General features: G+C 46.6%; 1 protein-coding gene across 1 annotated transcript in view; it reads left to right on the forward strand.

Annotated features, from left to right (window-relative positions):
• Window positions 1–20,978, forward strand: part of si:ch73-173p19.1 — a 79,376-nt gene that overhangs the window by 31,652 nt on the left and 26,746 nt on the right. Inside the window, exons 2-6 of the mRNA XM_041189044.1 lie at window positions 1,806–1,912; window positions 4,079–4,248; window positions 12,195–12,313; window positions 14,374–14,523; window positions 20,258–20,804. Coding sequence (XP_041044978.1) covers window positions 1,806–1,912; window positions 4,079–4,248; window positions 12,195–12,313; window positions 14,374–14,523; window positions 20,258–20,804 — 1,093 coding nt within the window. The remainder of the gene's footprint in view (window positions 1–1,805; window positions 1,913–4,078; window positions 4,249–12,194; window positions 12,314–14,373; window positions 14,524–20,257; window positions 20,805–20,978) is intronic.

Consider the following 20,978-nt stretch of genomic DNA (forward strand, 5'->3'; position numbering starts at 1 on the left):
GCTCCCTCTACACCGTCACCATCAAACACTCCCGGGGCACATACAGCACGGTGTTAGATGCAAATTAAAGCTCTCTCTACACTCTCCCCATGAAACACTCCCAAGACATGCCCAGCACGGGGTTAGATACAGAGTAAAGTTCCCTCTGTACCGTCCCATCAAACAATCCCAGGACAGGTACAGCACGGGGTTAGATACAGAGTAAAGCTCCCTCTACACTGTCCCCATCAATCACTCCCAGGACAGGTACAGCACGGGGTTAGTTACAGAGTAAAGCTCCCTCTATACTCTGCCCATCAAACACTCCTAGGGCATGTACAGCACGGGGTTAGATACAGAGTAAAGCTTCCAGTACACTGTCCCCATCAAACTGTCCCAGGACAGGTACAGCACGGGGCTCGGTACAGGGTAAATCTCCCTCTGCTCTGTCCCTATCAAACTGTCCCAGGGCAGGTACCGCACGGGGTTAGATACAGAGTGAAGCTCCCTCTGCACTGTCCCCATCAAATACTCCCAGGACAGCTACAGCATGCGGTTACGTACTGAGTAAAGCTCCCTCTACAATGTCCCCATCAAACACTCCCAGGACAGGTACAGCACAGGGTTAGATACAGAGTTAGCTCCCTCTACAATGTCCCCATCAAACATTCCCAGGACAGGTACAGCACGGGGTTAGATACAGAGTAAATCTCCCTCTGCTCTGTCCCCATCAAACGCTCCCAGGACAGGTACAGCAAGGGGTTAGATACAGAATAATGCTCCCTCTACATCGTCCCCATCAAACACTCCCAAGACGTGCACAGCACATGGTTAGATACAGAGTAAAGCTCCCTCTGTACCGTCGAGTCAAACACTCCCAGGACAGGTACAGCACCGGGTTTGATACAGATTAAAGCTCTCTCTACACTGTCCCCATCAAACACTCCCAGTAAAAGGTGCAGCACGGGGTCAGATACAGAGTAAAGCTCCTTCTACACCGTCCCCATCAAACACTCCCAGGACAGGTACAGCACAGGGTTAGATACAGATTAAAGCTCCCTCCGTAACGTCACTATCAAAACTCCCAAGACATGCACAGCACGGGGTTAGACACAGAGTAAAGCTCCCTCTGTACCGTTCCATCGAACAATCCCAGGACAGGTACAGCAAAGGGTTAGATACAGAGTTAGCTCCCTCTACACTGTGCCCATCAAAGACTCCCATAACAGGTACAACACAGAGTTAGATACAGAGTAAAGCTTCCTCTACACTCTCCCCATCAAACACTCCCAGGACAGGTACAGCACGGGGTTAGATACAGAGTAAAGCTCCCTCTACACTGTCCCCATCAAACACTCCCAGGACAGGTACAGCACGGGGTTAGATACAGAGTAAAGCTCCCTCTACACCGTCCCCATCAAACACTCCCAGGGCATGTATAGCACGGGTTTAGATACAGAGTAAAGCTTCTTCTACACTGTTCCCATCAAACACTCCCGACACAGGTACAGCATGGGGTTAGGTACAGAGTAAATCTCCTTCTGCTCTGTCCCCATCAAACATTCCCAGGACAGGTACACCACGGGGTTAGATGCAGAGTAAAGATCCCTCTACACTGTACCCATCTAACTCTCCCAGGACAGGCACAGCACGGGGTTAGAAGCAGTAAAGTATGGTAAAGCTCTCTCTACATGTCGCTGACTGGTAAATACTGCAATTGTCCCTTGTTTCTTGTGTGTCTGAGAGTTAAGCTGGAATCTCGCAGTGATGCAATGTACGGACGAAGAAGTTTCCATATCTGATGTTGTGTGTTGTAATTTTAACAGACACTCGATGACCTGTTCCTTGCCCTGTACGAGATGGGATTTGAGGAGAGGCATGTTCAAGCAGCACTGCAGGCTGGAATCTTTAATGTCCAGGATGCGACTGAGTGGTGAGTTACCGAGTTTGGAATCTGTATTGACACTTTTTTCATATCTTATGGTCATGGCACCAACAACAATAACAATCAGTTGCATTTGTGTAGCCCCACAGCCTTCTGACATCTCTGCACTGATCTAATTCTGGCTGCTTAACCATCTGTAATTTTAACCACTCTACCATTGGTGGTCATGCCTTCAGCTGCCTGGGTCTGAAACTCTGGAATTCCCTCCCTGCTTCATTTCCGCTCTCTTACTGCTCTCTCCTCATTTGAAAGAATCTTTGACCGATCTTTTGCCATCTGTCCCAGTGTCTCCTCATGGCTCAGTTTCAAACTCTGTCCAGTAATCTCTCCTGTGAACATTTTACTGTGTTGAAGGTGCAATCCAAATGTACATTGTGTGTACACACTGTGGGGAGCCAAGACTGAATTGGTACAATGTCCTCGCCCTCCCTAGTCAGATGGCCTATGGACACTGAGTGTCTGGGCTCCTGTTACCAACTCAATATAATAAGGACTAGAATATAAAAGCAGAGATGTGCTGCTGAGGCTTTATAAGGCTCTGGTCAGACCACATTTAGAATATTGAGAGCAATTATGGGCCCCGTATCTCAGGAAGGCTATGCTGGCCCTGGAGAGGGTCCAGAGGAGGTTCACGAGAACGATCCCAGGAATGAAAGGTTACTATGAGGAACGTTTGAGGACTCTGGGTCTATACTCGATGGAGTTTAGAAGGATTAGGGGAGATCTGATTGAAACTTACAGAATACTGAAAGGCCTGGATAGAGTGGATGTGGGGAAGATGTTTCCATTAGTGGGAGAGACTAGGACCCAAGGGCACAGCCTCAGAGTAAAGGGAAGACCTTACAGAACAGAGATGAGGAGAAACTTCTTTAGCCAGAGAGTGGTGAATCTATGGAATTCATTGCCACAGAAGGCTGTGGAGGCCAAGTCATTGAGTGTATTTAAGACCGAGATATATAGGTCCTTGATTGGTAAGAGGATCAAAGGTTACGGGGAGCAGGCGGGAGAATGGGGTTGAGAAACTTATCAGCCATGATTGAATGGTGGAGCAGACTCGATGGGCCGAATGGCCTCATTTCTGCTCCTATGTCTTTTGGTTTTATAATTCCCTCAGGCTTGTTAGCCCATTCTTTTTATGTGGTGCATAGTGGCATTGTCACTAGACTGGTATTCCAGAGACCCGAGGTGACCCAAGGAAATGGAAGGGTGGGAGGAACTCATGAAAATGCTGGCATAGTGGTATTGCCGCTGGACTGGTGATCTGGTAATCCAGAGAGCCAGGGTAATGCTCTGGGGACCTGGGTCCGAATCCCACCACGGCAGATGGTGGAATTTGAATTCAATAAAAACCCGGAATTAAAAGTCTAATGATGACCATGAAACCATTGCCGATTGTTGTAAAAACCCATCTGGGTCACTAATGTCCTTTCGGGAATGAAATCTGCCGTCCTTACCTGGTCTGGCCTACACGTGACTTCAGACCCACAGCAATGTGGTTGATTCTTAAATGCCCTCTGAACAAGGGCAATTAGGGATGAGCAATAAATACTGGGCTAGCCAGCGAAGCCCACATCCCATGAACGAATAAATTTTTAAAAAAAAGAATTCTGGATCATTGAAGAGAAACCCTGGCTTTTTGGAAATGTATTTGTGTTGTTGAACGATTGACCCCTCAGTCCCATCTCTCGATGGAGGAGATGCTGATGTCAGAGGTGCTGTCTGTTGGACGAGACATTAAATCGAGGGCCTGTCTGCCCTGTCAGGTGGATATAAAAGATCCCACGGTAAGTTTTTGAAGAGCAGGGGAGTTTATACCTCGATAAACATCACCAAAACACATTATCTGCTGCTTAAATTGCTATTAGTGGGATCTTACTGTGTGCAGATTGACTGCCACAATTTTCTCCATTTCTCATGTACTTCATTGGCTGTAAAGCCCTTTGGGATGTCCTGAGGTTGAGAACGAGCTGTAGAAATGGAATCTTATAGCTGTATTATCCCATGTGTGGCTTCTAACTATTGTGGGATTGATGACCGTGGGTGGAGGGGCTGCTGGTGTGTTACACTTGGAGATTATAAAATGATTAGTAATTTGTTCCAGACGCTTTTAGCACAAGTGATCCTGTTTTATTACCAGTCTATTATGTTCCACAGGTTGCTCCAAGGGGGAGATCATGCCAAGCGAGGGCAGGAATCGAGAGGCTCAGTAGCTGGGGCAATGTCAGCATTTAACCCGCCACTTGCACAGGGAATGGCTCCAAAACTGCCCTATAGTGTAGGCAGCCAGAGACACAGCCCGGCTGAGACAGGCAGTCCACCACAAGGTAAAGATCACGAAGATTTCTATTTTTCTCCACTCCAGCCCCTACTTGTGCCTTCGCTCTGGCCAGTTGCTGTTTTGGGTTGCTGTGCTGAATCCACTTGTTGCCTGTTGCAAATTGCGATCTGTCCCAGGTGCTTACCTGAGATCGGTGGTGTCGCTCGTGCTCTAGTGTAGTCAGGTTGCCTGCTTCTTTTTACAACTCCCACTGCCCTGTATCAGCTGACGTGTAACAATTTGAGGGGGAGATGGTGGTGTAGTGGTAGCATCACTGGACCAGTGATCTAGAGGCACGGGCAAATGCTTAGGGGAAATGGGTTCAAATCCTACTTGTGGAATTTAAAATTCAGTGAATAAACTTGGAATATAGAGCTAGTGTCAATGATGGTGACCACGAAACTATCATCGATTGTTGTAAAAACCCATCTGGGTCACTAATGCCCTTTAGGGAAGGAAATCTGTTGTCCTTACCTGGTCTGGCCTACATGTGACTCCAGACCCACAGTAATGTGGTTGACTCTTAACTGCCGTCTGCAATAGCCTAGCAAGCCACTCAGTTCAAGGGCATTTAGGGATGGGTAACAAATGCTGGCCCAGCCAGCAATGCCCACGTCCCAAGAAAGAATTTTTAAAAATGGTTTGTAATAATGCAGATCAGATCCCTGCGTTTTAAGACAGTTGTATACTCCTTTGAGTTATCACTGGGCAGGTGCTTGTGTCATTTGGTTTGTGAGCTGCTTTATTATGCATACTGGATACTCTGTGTGATAAAGGTCACAGGCAGTTCACTCCAGACAAATACACAGCAGTTACAACACAGGCTGTTCTATATTATCGTTAGAACAGGAAGTGGCCATTCAACCTCTCGAGCCTGTTCTACCTGATCATGGCTGATCTGTATCTTAACTCCGTTTACCCGTCTTGCTTCGCGAAACCCTATAGAAGGCAAAAGTTCTCAAATTTCCAATTGACCTCCAGCCTCATCCTTTTGGGGGAGAATGTTCCAGATTTCCACTCTTCCTTGTGTGATGAAGTGTTTCCTGATGTCATCCCTGTGTGACCTGCCTCCAATTTCCAGATTCTTTCCCCTTGTTCTGGACTCTCCCACCATCCTCCCCACCAACACTGCCCCCCGCTACCTGCCTCTGCCAGAGGAAATAGGGTTGACAGAGAGAAACTACCAAAAGCTTAATAATTTTAAATGTCAATTAGATTTCCCTGTAATCTTCTAGAATTGAGGAAATACTAGCTGTTGTATTTGCCTTGCAAACCACCAGGAGATTTGGGTACAGGCTATAATCGTTAATTAATTCTTCAAGCGTACACAGGGGGAGACGGCCTTGGGCAGTCCAAGACTGCACTCTACAGGTTACAGCGGAATCACCTTCGTTATGCACAGTTAGTCACTTGTACATATTCTAATCTTGTTAACTCACAATCACATGCTCAACAGATGCCTCAGGCTTTGGTCAATTATTTCCTGTGTGTGCAGACGCTAGACATTGTTCTTCTCCTTGCAAGACCACCATATCTTGCTGACTGTACAAGAGTTTGACCTCCCTTGATTCCAACATCCATTCCCTGGACCTTGTTCTATGTTTTACCAGCTTGCCCATCTCATTTCTTATCCTGCCTGAAACACATCTGATCTTCCCCAGCTCTGCTTTTCTGCTTACAGTTCTATTTTTACTGAAACACACTTCTTACAAAGTAAAATTATAACCTTTTCAGTTCCCCCTTTTGGCTCTTGGCCTAGCCCAATGTAGCCAACTCAATGGTATTGCCCCCTTCCTCATGCTCTGCCACCCATTGATACTGGCCAGGTATCAAGCTTAGGGGTATAAGGGTATCTCTTGTTTAGCCCCATACTGAAATCCCATGCTCTTTGCCATCTCTTGTGTGTCCTTCTGGTGCAGTGGACCAGCTATGCTAAGTGCAGAACCAATACCAAAACATGGGAGATGATTCTAATCCATGGGTGTATCTGTGCATTCAGATCCCAATTCACAAGTGTTCCCACCACCTGGTATCGTCTATCTGTTTAATCTCGTCTGGCAGCATTTTAACCTGTTGTTACAACGTGTAATAGCTTCTATGCACCCACTGGGTCTCATTGGGGATATCTGCACTGTGTTCAGGTAACAGTGGAATTACAGAGGAGAACTGGCTCAAATATTGTGTCAGGCCTGCATGTTAACTGTTTCCCCCTTGTAGATTTCCACCAGTTCCACCCTCCCCGCACCCACCCCCCCTCTAGCCTGGTACCTGTGGGTGTGTAGCCACACCACAGGGCTGGTTATAGGTTGTTTGATTGTTGCTATATTGGTATTCTTGTTGTGAGGTGGTGATGCAATACCTCCCTGTACCCAGGTATGCAATGTGAGTTGGTTCCATCGTAGCCCATATCGCTTCCATTGTGTTAAACCCACATCTCGCTTCTTCTTTTGTCCCCAATATCGGATGTCGACAAACTGCTGAAGAGACCTCTACACTGCATCTCTCTAAAGTGGTGCTCACTATATTACCCTCTATCTCTACCACATATGGCAATATACTATGATACCTTACATTATACTGCCTCCTTTTTTTTATTTATTCAAATGGGTGTCGCTGGCTGGGCCAGCATTTATTGCCCATCCCTAATTGCCCTTGCGAAGGTGGTGGTGAGCTGCCTTCTTGAACCACTGCAGTCCCATGTGGTGTAGGTACACCCACAGTGCTGTTAGGGAGGGAGTTCCAGGATTTTGACCCAGCGACAGTGAAGGAATGGCGATATATTTCCAAGTCAGGATGGTGAGTGACTTGGAGGGGAACTTGCAGGTAGTGGTGTTCCCATGTGTCTGGTGCCCTTGTCCCTCTAGATGGTAGTGGTCGTGGGTTTGGAAAGTGATGTCGAAGAAGCCTTAGGGAGCTACCTCAATATTCCCTACTCTATATAATGTCTTAGTGGATGTTGATTCTGGTATAACTGGAATTGCCAAAACAATGCCAATTAACATATTTTTAATATCAGTTCTATTTCCACGTGCTAGACCTCTGAACTGGCAACCAGTCAAACCATAATTCACGTGTCGTGACAGTCTAAACAAGTGTGCATTTGTTATCCACAGGAGCACCTCACCCCCATGAACTTGTCCCAGGTTCTCCCATGTCTGCTCGAACATCCATGATCCATAGGTGCTGCAGACGTCATTCCTGATCTCATCATCTGAGAGGTTTCTCTCTACATGAATCAGTTTGTTCATGGTCCAAGCACAGCTCTCTAGTCCAGTGGTCAAGCTCTGAATTATCCCGTGTCAGGCCTTGATCTGTACTGAGTTGCCCGTCCTGGACCCTCTGTCCCTTTTCCAGAATTTTCTTAAGCTGGGAGCTTAAGGCCCAGATCTTTTGGTCCAGTGTTGCCAAATCAATCGAATTTACTACGGAGGTCCCCGTGTTAAATGCTGTGGGACGTCATTAACCAGACTAAGTTTTAGCCGACCTTTTCCCTTAACGGGGGCTGCGGCCAGGGGCTGCCTGTGCTGTCACTCGTTTTATCAGAGCTGCATAGAGTGCTCGGGTATGATCCGAACACCATTGCAGCAAGTCAATATCAGAGATGTTTAGGACGCCGGGTACCCGCTCATGGTGTACATGATCGTACAGAGTTTCGTCCGCTTTTCTCAACACTAGTCCATTCCCTGGTCCAGGGCTCAATGCTGGGCAACGGGGTTCACTTAACTGATGTTGTGGTGTTTTGCCTCCACTTGTTAAGTCAGTTAGTGCTGCTGTTGTAGCATCAATCCTGCAGATTCAAGTACAAGACCTCTCAGTCGTCACTGGTTGGTCTCAATCAGTTCTGTAAAATAAGATCAGTTAGTAACATACTTCATTGCTTCCAGCGCCCCTTCCCTTTTGTATCCACACAGGCACAAGTATCGCAAGTCATTATTGTCTCATAAGGTCCTAACTACTTGGGTGAAAAACCTGGTTTCTCGGGCGTTACCTTCACCTTTACCATATCCCTCACTTCTGGCATGTCCTGGGGGTGCCATGCCCCCCCCCCCCCCCCCACCTCACTTCCTTCCTGGTCCGCTATCCCCTGCTACTGTCTCACCTTGGACCTCAATTCCTTAAGCAATCTACACAACTCTACAATGCACCTTTTTATCCTATCTTTCAATGGCCCAGTATCTTCACTTCCTGTGGCAGTTCTCTCTCGGAGCTGCTTAACTCTGCATGTGATCATAGTGTTAATCCTGTGGTCTTACTTTTTGTAGCTCACAGGCACATTAATATAGTCAGTAATACATCTAATTAGCCTTTTCCCAGCTTTCCCTTTACCTTTATCCATCTTGTGATAAATTGTTGTTAAGTATTCTTTTTCCTTACCCTTCCATTGCCTCAACTACAGATTCTTTATACTTTAAGTTTTTTTAACTTCCTCTGACCATGATCATCCTAAGATTCTCTTAAGGTCAGTTTCTCTACTGCCTTTATTGTTTAAAATGTTTCCTTACTCTTTAGGCCATATTAATCATCCCATGTCAACTGGGATCTTTGTCTCTAGATCTTTGCTTATCTCCCCTTGTGCGGTTCCAATGTCTCAGGTGATGGCCAGATTATCAAATTCAGTTTTCTTAGAACAGTTTGCATATTGTGTCCTCTCTCTCTCTCTCTCTAACTCTATCTTCTACCTTTAATCATTTCCTCGTACCATTTTACACATGCAATAGCTACCATCTTATGTCGTTCTGGTTGTCTGGAGAGACTTTACAATCCAATAAAGCAGTCTCATAACTTTTTTAACAACAGAAATCAAACATTTCTCTTTAATTCCAGGCATTAACATGTTTTGCTTCCTTATCATCATCTCCTGAAACAACATTTTATTTTCTCTAAAGTAACCCACTAGATTGTGTCTGACCTTTTCTTTCATTTTAAAATTATCCCAGATTCAGTAACTCTGCCAAAAATTGGATTTCTGCCAAACTTTGTCAAGGTCTTGAGCTTAACTTTATAGTTTTGGGACCAGACTTACAAATACAAAAAGCTTGCAATTTGAATTAGTGTCAATTATTGTCAAACCCTTTAAAATGAAAATTCCCTTTTGAGAACTTTATCGGGAACCAAAACTCAAATTTTTAAACTTTGTAAGGACTGTAATTTACACTATCAAAATTAAAACAGCCTCTTTCTCATGTGTATAAATTTGTATCCAGATTAAAGTTGCACATGTTTATCAACACATTTTCTTTATCTTGGATAGCATCCTAGTTATCCAATAGTAACCTGCTAAATTACATTGCACTTTTCACATCTCAAGATTGTCCCAAAAGTTCAGATAATGGTGCTATGGGGTTGCAGATATCCTTTTTCTATTTAATTCATCTATTCTTCAAAAGAAACCCCTTTTCTTCCCCCATAAAAACCACTTAGATTGTGTGTTTAAGCCTTTTGGTTTTCCTAGAATCCTTTTGAATTCCAGGTAATTTTTTTCCCTCAGAATTTTTAGAATACCAGCTTGTATGAACTAAAATGAATTCATCAGTCCCAGTCAGCTTGGAAAGAATTACTCTGTGTGAGTCTGCAAGGGGGTGGTACAAAGGCTGGCTCATCTCAAACAAAGGAAAACCCTGTGAATTGTGATTTTGTTGGAAATCTCAACTCGAACCTTATACTCAAAAGATTGGAATGTTTGAGTATACTTTTCCTTTAATCTTAATCGAGACTTTTGGCTCTAAAGTGCTGAACTCCACGCACAAATGACAATTCAGGGAAGAAAACACTTTAAAGCGCATGTACAAATACTTCCTCGCAAACAAGCATTCATTGCACACAAACACACATATATAAAGGTAAGTATTTCCATTCTTAAAACATTTAACTTAACAACCTAAAGCTTTCATACGCTAGACGAAGCTTCAAGTAGCAGCGGGGGGCGAATAAAGGGATCTTCGAGGTTCTACCTACAGGGACAATCAAACCGACTGAAGCACACATTTCCTCTGCTCTGAAAAAGAGTCATCCAGACTCAAAACATTAACTGCTTTTCTCTCCACAGTTGCTGTCAGACCTGCTGAGTTTTTCCAGCATTTTCAGTTTTTATTTCCTCTGCTCCTGCCTGTCACTGCTCATTAACCCCTCCTAGGGGTACCCCTCCCCCCTACCCTCTCTTTCTCCAGCACAAACAGCTCTTGTGACTTGGATCAATTCATTTTAAGTTACTTACCAAAAATTCAGCAGGGAACCTTTCGGGTCCCACTGGTCCTTCAGTATTTTCTTAATAGGTTTTTTTTATGATGTTCTGCTGTGAGCCTCATAATGGAGCCTTCCGGTTCCCAATCAAGGTCCATGGCACCCTCTTTCTCCGTCTTCTCTCCCAAAAACATTTTGTTTCCCTTCGCCCGCCCTGTGCGTTCTCGGTTTCTCGACCTGCGTCGCTGCGGCTGACTTATTCTTCCAGCAACTTTGAGGAGTCTGACCTTCCTGCTTGTCTCTGAGCTGACTGATCCTGCCAGCGCAGTTTCCCCCTCCTTTCCCAGCGCCTCCTGTCCTGAGTTCTCCTTCAGATTCTTTGGATACTTGGCTGGACCTTGGCTCAGGTAGGCTCACTGCTGGGTGGTAAATAAAGGTACTCACCTGTTTGCAGTGCCACTCTGATGATCCTGTAAAAGTACCCTGCCCACAACGCCAATTGTTATAGCACCAGGAGACTCAGATACAGGCTACAATCATTTATTAATTCTTAAAGCGTCTGGAGGGAGAGATGGCCTTGCGCAGTCCCAGACCCCCACTCTACGGATTACAGCGGAATCACCTTCATTATGCACAGTTAGTCACTTGTACATATTCTAATCTTGTCAACTCACAATCACATGCTCAACAGATGCCTCAGGTTTTGGTCACTTATTTCCTGTGTGTACAGACGCTAGATATTGTTCGCCTACTTGCAAGACCACCATATCTTACTGACTGTACAGGAGTTTGACCTCCCTTGATTCCAACACCCACTCCCTGGACCTTGTTCTATGTTTTACCAGCTTGCCCATCTCATTTCTTATCCTGCCTGAAACACATCTGATCCTCCCCAGCTCTGCTTTTCTGCTTACAGTTCTATTTTTACTGAAACACACTTCTTACAAAATAGAATTATAACCCTTTCACGAGCCTAGTTTATTCAAGCTGTTTTAACTCTTTTAGTTCTGGTGATCGCCTGTCAGTACTTACCTTCCACATGAAGGAAACACCATTCTCAAACACTTACAAACCATTTTCCCTCACACCTCTCTTCAATCTAATCTTAAAGATGACAGCTTCTGCCTCAAACACTAACTCTAAAAGTGAATCTCCCAGCCTCACAACTCTCTAGGATGTCGTTGTTTGGTTGTACAGAACTTGAGTATTGCTGAGAAAAGTCATTTTGTTGAAGCTTTTTGTCATGCACTCATCAGGACAATGGCAAGGATAACAATGTCATGGGAAAGTCTACCTGTCAGGGGAAAGTCTACCAGTCAGAGTCAAGCTGCCTGGTTTAAATCTCAAACAATACTTGGCAGTTAACTGTCAGTCATCATTAACTTGTACATTCTCCATGGCAATGCCTCTACCAATCAGAGCCCACTTGTCAACCAATCAGCACTCTCTTCTCATACAGTATGAAGCTGTAGCTTCCCCTGACATTGATACTCCTGCACTTCAACACAATGTCTTTTCTCTCCAAAGTTTTTCCCAACCTCTGTTTTAAATCTCTCACAGTTAGTCTTGGAACTATTTCTGCGCCTTCACTCTGGTTATCGCCCCTTCAGCCAGAGCAAACAGTTTCTCCCTATTTATTCTATCTAAACCCTTCAGGAATGCTGAAGCCCTCTGTTTATTGCCTGGCCTTGCCTGTAGTTATCCTGTGGTTTCTCTTTCTGTCCTTCCCTCCCCAACAGTGCTTGATTATTTCGGTTTGTACCTTTGGTTTAGCTGCATCTTCCCCAGCGTTGCACCTCTCCAGGAGAAACCTCAACCTGAAGGAGTTTGAGGAGCAGCAGAGGGAACATGTTGCTCAGCAAATCAAAGCCGAAAGGAGAAAGAAACAGAAGGTAAATAATAACGCTGCACTGAACCCGTCTGCTTTTCCTCCCTCCTCGATGGTGAACGGCTGTTTCTCAGACTGGAGGACGGTACATGGAGGGGTTTCCCAGGGGTCAGCTTTGGGACCACTGCTTTTCTTAATCCTCGTTAATGACCGAGGCTTGGGTGTGCCTGGCACAATCTCAGCATTTTTGGATGACGCAAAACTTGGAAATATTGTGAACTGTGATGAGGTTCCTGGGATTTGTTAATAGGGGCACAGAGTACAAGATCAAGGAGGTTATCTGTTGAATTTGTATATGACGCAAGCTAGACCTTAGCTGGAGTACTGTGTCCAGCTCTGGGCGCCACACGTTTGGAAGGATGTGAATGCATTAGAAAGAGGGCAGAAAAGATTGACAAGAGTGGTTCCTGATTACAGAAGTTGGGACGGCTTTCCTTGAGAGGAGATGTGATAGAGGTATTCAAAATCATGAGGGGTCTGGACAGAGGAGATAGGGAGTAAACGTTCCCACTGGTGGAAGGATTGAGAACACGAGGCCATGGATTTAAGGTGAATGAGAAAAAGAAGCAAAGGTGACATGAGTGTGTGCTGGAGGCAATTTCAATCGTGGTTTTCAAAAGAGAATTGGATAACTAGGTGCAGATAATAAAAATTGCTGGGAATCGGGGGGGGGGCGGGGGGACTAGCTGAGTTGCTCTTACAGAGAGGGGACACAGACACAATGGGCCAAATGGCCTCCTGTGCTGTAACCATTCAGTGATCCTACGACTGTGTTGGCTGCCAATGTGGTACAGATCCTCAAATCCTTCACCAAAGGGGTCCTCCTTTGTGGGTGGGCTTAGCCAGTGAATGTCGACAGCCACGTTTATGGATTGGGGCACCAGAGCTGAGAGCAGTCCCCCTCTATGGAGTACTGGATATACGGGCTCCCAGTAAGAGACAGAGAAGGCAACTCCTTCAGAAAACAGCTGGCCAAACACCAGGTTCAAAATCGAATTGAAGCCCCATGTTAAAGTGCAGAATTGAACCCCCTGGAACCAAAAAACCCATAGCCTCGGCTAGTCATTTCTTTTACTCCACACAGCAATGAGTTTCAGTCCCCGGGTTAAAGGTTCCTCGTCTCTGTATCTACACCCACCCCCCCACCATCCCATAGCGTGAATGATGTGCTCAGAGTTTAGAATGGAAATATGCTTTTAAACAAGGACAGAGTGGTAGACTTTAAAATGTGGACTGAGTATATTTGCCTGCCCTAGTCAAAATTTCTCCCACTCTTTAACCCCACTTCACCTAGGAGAGGGGGTGGCATAGTGCTAACATCACCGGGCTAGCAACCCAGAGGCTCAGGCTAATGCTCTTGGGACATGGGTTCAAATCCCACCATGCCAGCTGGAAGAATTCAAACTCAGTTAATAAATCTGGAATTGAAAACTGGTCTCAGTAATGAAACTAACATCGATTGTATAAAAACCCATCTGGTTCACTGATGCCCTTTAGGGAAGGAAATCTGTTGTCCTTACCTGGTCTGGCCTACATGTGACTCCGGAATGTGGTTGACTCTTAACTGCCATTTGAAATGGCCTAGCAAGTCCCTCAGTTCAAGGGCAATTAGGGATGGGCAATACATGCCAGTCTTGCCAGCGATACCCATATCCCTTGAAAGAATAAAGAAACCCGATGACAGCTCCCTGTGTGCACTGCAACAATTGGGGTTATTACAGAAATAAGTACTAGAAGTCAAGCATACAGAAGCTTAATGACCATGGGCCTTGCGAGCTCTTGAAGGGAAAATATTTTACAGGGCTATGGGGAGAGCGCAGGGGGAGTTGGAGTAATTGGATGGCAGTTTCAAAGATCCAGCACAGACGCGATGGGCTGAATGGCCTCCTTCAACGCTGTATCCTTCTGGAGATATCATTCCAGTTTGATCCAGAGAATCTATGAGCATCTAACACTTTTTTTTGATTATAACGGTAAACTGACCTAGGGATGGGGTTGAGGGGTGAAGGGTCTTTGAATGTGTTTTTTGGATAACCAATGTGTTGTTTAATTTGCTGCCTCTAGGACCATGAACTAGCATTGAAGAGAATAGCTGATGACCGTGAAAACCTGAAAGCAAAATCGGCTCCAACTTGCCAGCCTGACCCCCCTCAGCAGGGTCAGAGGTTAGGGGGAAAAGTTCAAACTGCAGTGGGAGGCCATTGTATCCTTATGGTGAGTTTTCCAAAGTCTGGGTTTGTTTAACACATGCAGCTCCTTCCTAAACTGGTTCATCCCCAGGGTCTATATCCCAGGATCCATCCAGGAATCACAGGTATCTCCGAGAACCTGTAACATTCCTCGGACTGCAGTTCCTGCTGCATCCTGAGATCCAGACTCAGTGCCGTGCACTGCCATATGTACACACTTGACCTCTCTCTCTCCTGCAGCACTGACTCACCCTATCTCAAAGCTGTCCTTGTCCCAGTTTCGTTTCATTCTTCATCTCATCCGAAGCCTTTTTCTTTTCCTTTCAGGCGTTAAGGAACATAAGCTACGACATCATCCTTCTGGATCCTTTCTTCCCTTCTCTTCCCTTCCCTCTGACCCGATCCCTTCTAATTCCACTTCTCACCGTGTATTCACGATACACTCTGCCCTTCCCCTCTCTGGTGGTTCAGCAAAGGACTCAGTTTCGTATCCTTATGCCCTCATCTCAATGAATTCGGGCTCAGCACAATGTTGGACTCTTCTTCCGCAACCTTCTTCCCCGTGCTCGCTGCTTTGGCCAGGAGTCCTCTCCCTTGTTCAACAGATCCTTTCACCAGCCTCCAGTATTCTCCCTCCACCTGGACCCCTCCCTCTGAACTCTTACCTGCTCTTATTCTTTTCATTGAGAACTGTCGGTGTGACATCGCTGTCTCAATTTCTCTGCTCCTCTTACCCACTCTAACTTGTCTCTTCCTGAACTTGCTGCACTCCGTTCTCTCAGGTCCAACCCTGACTTTGTTATCAAACCTGTTGACAAGGGTGGTGCAGTTGTTGTCTGGCGTACTGACCTCTACCTCGCAGAGGCTGAGCGTCAACTTGCAGACACTTCCTCCTACCTCCCCCTGGACCATGGCCCCACCACTGAACATCAAGCCATTGTTTCCAGGACTGTTACTGACCTCATCTCCTCTGGAGATCTTCCCTCTACAGCTTCCAACCCCAAACAGCCCGCTTCTACCTCCTTCCCAAAACCCACAAACAGGACTGTCCCGGTAGACTGATTATGTCAGCCTGTTCCTGCCCCACGGAACTCATTTCTTCCTATCTGAACTCTATTCTCTCTGCTCTTGTCCAGTCCCTTCCCACCTACATCTGTGATTCCTCTGATGCCCTACATCATATCAACAATTTTCAGTTCCCTGGCCCCAACCGCCTCCTCTTCACCATGGACGTCCAATCCCTCTACACCTCCGTCCCCCACGAGGATGGTCTGAGGGCTTTCCGCTCCTTCCTCGAACAGAGGCCCGAACAATCCCCATCCACCACTACTCTCCTCCGTCTGGCTGAACTTGTTCTCACGCTGAACAATTTCTTCTTAAATTTGTCTCACTTCCTCCAAATAAAAGGTGTGGCTATGGGTACCCGCATGGGCCCCAGTTATGCCTGTCTCTTTATGGGGTATGTGGAACATTCCTTGTTCCAGTCCTACTCCGGCCCCCTCCCACAACTCTTTCTCCGGTATATCGATGATTACTTCGGTGCTGCTTCATGTTCTCGTTGGGACTTGGAAAAATTTATCAATTTTGCTTCCAATTTCCATCCCTCCATCATCTTCACATGGTCCATCACTGACACTTCCCTTCCCTTCCTTGACCTCTCTGTCTCAATTTCTGGTGATAGACTGTCCACCAATATTCATTACAAGCCTACCGACTCCCACAGTTTCCTCAATTACAGCTCTTCACGTCCTGCTTCCTGTAAGGACTCCATCCCATTCTCTCAGTTCCTTCGCCTCTGTCGCATCTGTTCCGATGATGCTACCTTCAAAAACAGTTCCTCTGACATGTCCTCCTTCTTCCTTAACCGATGTTTTCCACCCATGGTCGTTGACAGGGCCCTCAACCGTGTCCGGCCCATCTCATGTGCATCCGCCCTCATGCCTTCTCCTCCCTCCCAGAAACATGATAGGGTCCCCCTTGTCCTCACTTATCACCCCACCAGCCTCCGCCTTCAAAGGATCGTCCTCCGCCGTTTCCGCCAACTCCAGCATGATGCCACCACCAAACACATCTTCCCCTCACCCCTCGTCAGCATTCCGTAGGGACCATTCCCTCCGGGACATCCTGGTCGACTCCTCCATCACTCCCAACACCTCATCCCTTTCCCATGCAATGGTGAAACCCCTGTCCCATTACCACCTCCAGCCTCACCATCCAAGGCCCCAAACACTGCTTTTGGGTGAAACAGCCCTTCACTTGTACCTCCTTTAATTTGTTGGATTACATTCGCAGTTCCCAATGTGGTCTCCTGTACGTTGGGGAGACTAAACGCAGACTGGGTGACCGCTTTGTGGAACACCTTTGGTCTCTCTGCAAGCATGACCCAGACCTCCCTGTCGCTTGCCATTTTAACACTCCACCCTGCTCTCTTGCCCACATGTCCGTCCTTGGCTTGCTGCATTGTTCCAGTGAAGCTCAACGCAAACTGGAGGAACAACACCTCATCTTCCGACTAGGCACTTTACAGCCTTCCGGACTTAACATTGAGCTCAACAACTTCAGAATATGAACTCTCTCCTCTTTCTTCACCCCCTTTTTAAAATAATTTTTATCTGCTTATTTTAATTTATTCATTGTTTTATTCCCTTTTTTTATCTCTTTCCATCCTCTTTCCCCAACCACCTCATCCCCAAAAGGGCCATTTGTTACTTGTTTCTATGTTGTTCTTTCACAGAGTGCTTACCCTTGTTCTGCTATTAACACAATCTGCTTCCTTAACTTTATGCCACTGTCAGCACCTCCTTTAGTCCTTACCACGACCATTAACACTCCCTTTCTCTTTTTGTCCCTGACATCTTTCTCAATCTTGCCTTAGCCCCCACCTATCACTGGCCTTCTATCCAGCTTCGCCTGCTCCACCCCACTTAAACAATATAAATTTCATCACATTTCTACTTCTCTTTAGCCCTGAAGGAGGGTCTTATGGACTCGAAATGTTAACTCTGTTTCTCTCTCCACAGATGCTGTCAGACCTGCTGAGTTTCTCCAGCATTTTCTGTTTTCATTGCAGATTTCCAGCATCCAAAGTATTTTGCTTTTGTCTCAGTGGTTTTACTGATTGCAGGTCTTTGTTTCCCAGATATTTTACACTGAATTCAGATTCTCAAATTGCCCTGGTGAGGTTTAAACCCCACATTCCTTAGATTACCAGTTCAGTAACACAACACACCACCGCCTGTTGGGGCAGTCCAAATGGGGCAAGTAACTTGTCCCCATTCAGGTCCTGGCAGTGTAACCACCCCTGCAACTTCTCAGGATTGCATTAGTCACAGTGACTTGTGCAGCATGTGTTTTGAGACTTGTGTAGCGCTGGTCACTGGATACCACTTAGTGACAGGCTGCTTATCCCACTCATGTAAAGCAGTCGATCCATATTGAGTCAATCTAGCCATCGTCCCTTGAAATTCAATGGCATTACTATTGCTGAGTCTGCCACTATCAACACCCTAGGGGTTACCATTGACCAGAAACTGAACTGGACAAGCCATATAGATACTGTGGCTACAAGAACAGGTCAGAGGCTGGGAATCCTGCGGCGAGAAACTCACCTCCTGACTCCCCAAAGCCTGTCCACCATCTACAAGGTACAAGTCAGGAGCGTGATGGAATATTCTCCACTTGCCTGGATGAGTGCAGCTCCTACAACACTCAAGAAGCTCGACACCGTCCAGGACAAAGCAGCCCGCTTAATTGGCACCACATCCACAAACATTCACTCCCTCCACCACCGACGCACAGTGGCAGCAATGTGTACCATCTACAAGATGCACTGCGGGAACTCACCAAGGCTTCTTAGACAGCATCTTCCAAACCCATGACCACTACCATCTAGAAGGACAAAGGCAGCAGATAGATGGGAACATCACCACCTGGAAATTCCCCTCCAAGTCACTCACCATCCTGACTTGGAAATATATCACCGTTCCTTCACTGTCACTAGGTCAAAATCCTGGAACTCCCTCCCTAACAGCACTGTGGGTGTACCTACACCACATGGACTGCAGCGGTTCATGAAGGCAGCTCACCACCACCTTCTCAAGGGCAATTAGAGATGGGAAATAAATGCTGGAATAGCCAGCGAAGCCCACATCCTGTGAATGAATAAAGAAAAAAGAGCAGGTTGCGCAATGCTGGCTCAAGGATCTTGGTCTAGTTATTATAAACTATTGTAAACTTATCTTATTGAAGCATGCAAGATCCTGAGGGGACTTGACAAGGTCGCTGCTGAAAGGATATTTCCCGTTGTGAGGGAATCTAGAACTCGGGGTTTAAAAATAGGGGGACATCTCATTTAAAACTGAAATAAGGAGGAACTTTTCTCACAGATGGTTGTTAGCTTGTGGAATTCTCTTGCCCAGAGAGCAGTGGGGGCTGAGTCATTAAATTTATTCAAGGCTGAGTTAGACAGATCTTTACTTGACAAGGGAGTCTAGGGTTATGGGGCAGACAGGAAACTGGAGTCAAGATCACAGTCAGATCAGTGAATGGTGGAGCATGCTCGAGGGGCAGAATGGCCTCCTCTGCTTGTAATTCTTGTGTTAGAGGTGACATGATAGAGGCCCATAAAATAATGAAAGGACTGGATAGAGTCCCGAACAATAGGTTATTCCAGCTCCTATTTCCACAGACAGGAGGGTTTGTAGCTGGAGGGGACAGATTGATGGGAATTGGCCAGAGCCAGAGGGGGAGTTGAGGCATTTTTTTTTAACACAGTGAGTCCTTGTGATCTGGAAGGCACTGCCTGTAAAGGCATGGAAGCAGATTCAGTAGGAACTTTCAAAAGGGAATTGGATAAATACTTGAAACGGAGAAATTTGCAGGGCCATGGGGAAAGAGCAGGGGCAGTGGGATTAATTGCACAGTTTATTTGAAAGAGCCAGCACAAGCACAATGGGCTGAATGGTCACTTACTTTGCTGTAAGATTATGTGATTAGAAACAACAGTTTGCTTGGGGATGCCAGCGGTTCCACACCACCTTTGTTCATGGATCGGACTCTGGGACAGTGTCATCACAAACCCTTCCCTGTGCACACACACACATTCCATGCTGCAGCAGCGGTCAGCGTTACTGTTACAGCTTCCGACAAACTTTTCCAACCTTGGAGCCCTGGTCCTTTTTGGCACCTGTTTAATCCAGCAGTCTCTTGCTGCTTCTTTTCACGTAGAGAGTGATGAGGATGTAGAACTCTCTACCACAGGGAGTGGTGGAGATGAGTGGTATAGAGGCAAACTAAATGAACACATGAGGAAGAAAGGAATAGTTAAGAACATAAAGAATAAGAGCAGCAGTAGGCTGACTGAGCCAGGCCTATAGGAAAAAACTGCAAGTGCTGGAAATGCACAGCAGCTTGTCCCCACCCCACCTCCGCCTCCCCCCAGCGCTCCCCCAACCCCTAACCCACCAGCATAGAAACAGGCCATTCAGCCCACTGGCCCCTGCTGCTGTTTATGGTCCACACATGTCTCCTGTCACCCTATCAACTTTTCCCTCTGTTCCTGCCTCCCTCATATATTTATCCAGCTTTCCCTTAAGTGTATCGATACTATTCACCTCAGCCTCTCCCTGTGACAGCGGGTTCCACATTCTCATCACTCTCTGGGTAAAGAAGTTTCTCCTGTTAGATTTATTAGTTCCGATCGCATGTCCATGTTGGCCTATCTCCGGTTTAGATTGCTCACTTCCCGTTCCTTCTCTCAGATCAGGCTCCCATCGGGAGACTGTCTCCGGGAGCGATTTCGACAGGACGACACGCTGCAGTGTGTGAAGGACTACATCACACGGCAATGCCCCAAGCTTCAGACTATTGCCCTCCTCCAGGGTTTCCCGAAGAGGCGTTTCACCGACACCGACCTGGCCGACACATTGGGAGCGTTGGGACTGAGCCCCAATGCCACACTGTGCGTACGGGATGAAGAACAGAGAGCTAGGTTCCAGCTGAACCTGCCGTCGGGTGCCTACTCGCTCACAGAAACCAGTGTCCCCACCGCGGGAATCCCAGCGCACGAAGGAGTGCTGGCACAGCCCACCAGACCACCTGAGGCCGAGCACCACTTCGAATCGAGGTTACCTGGTCAGCGATCCTGGGGGCGAGGAGAAGCACTAGGGTACAGGCCGACAGAGGACGGGGCAGCTCACAAGATGGAGGAACGACGAGCCGCACCTAGACGCATGCGGCAGCCAGAGCTCAGGAACGCTGGGATACCAGCACTAATGGAATATCCAGCCAGATCAACACACTTCTGGGGTAAGAGAGTCTCGAGGCTCTGAGATCTGATGTTCTCTTTTTTACATCGGGGAAAGTGTCAATACTGTCGTCTCATTGCAACAATAGAGGCATCGTCAACAAATTCTGCCCACGGCATGGTTAATGTGAAGGAGTATAACCAATTATCAGTGTCAAGTATGGTATTAGATACAG

Source organism: Carcharodon carcharias, chromosome 6 (assembly GCF_017639515.1).
Source record: "Carcharodon carcharias isolate sCarCar2 chromosome 6, sCarCar2.pri, whole genome shotgun sequence".
NCBI classification, from domain to species: domain Eukaryota; kingdom Metazoa; phylum Chordata; class Chondrichthyes; order Lamniformes; family Lamnidae; genus Carcharodon; species Carcharodon carcharias.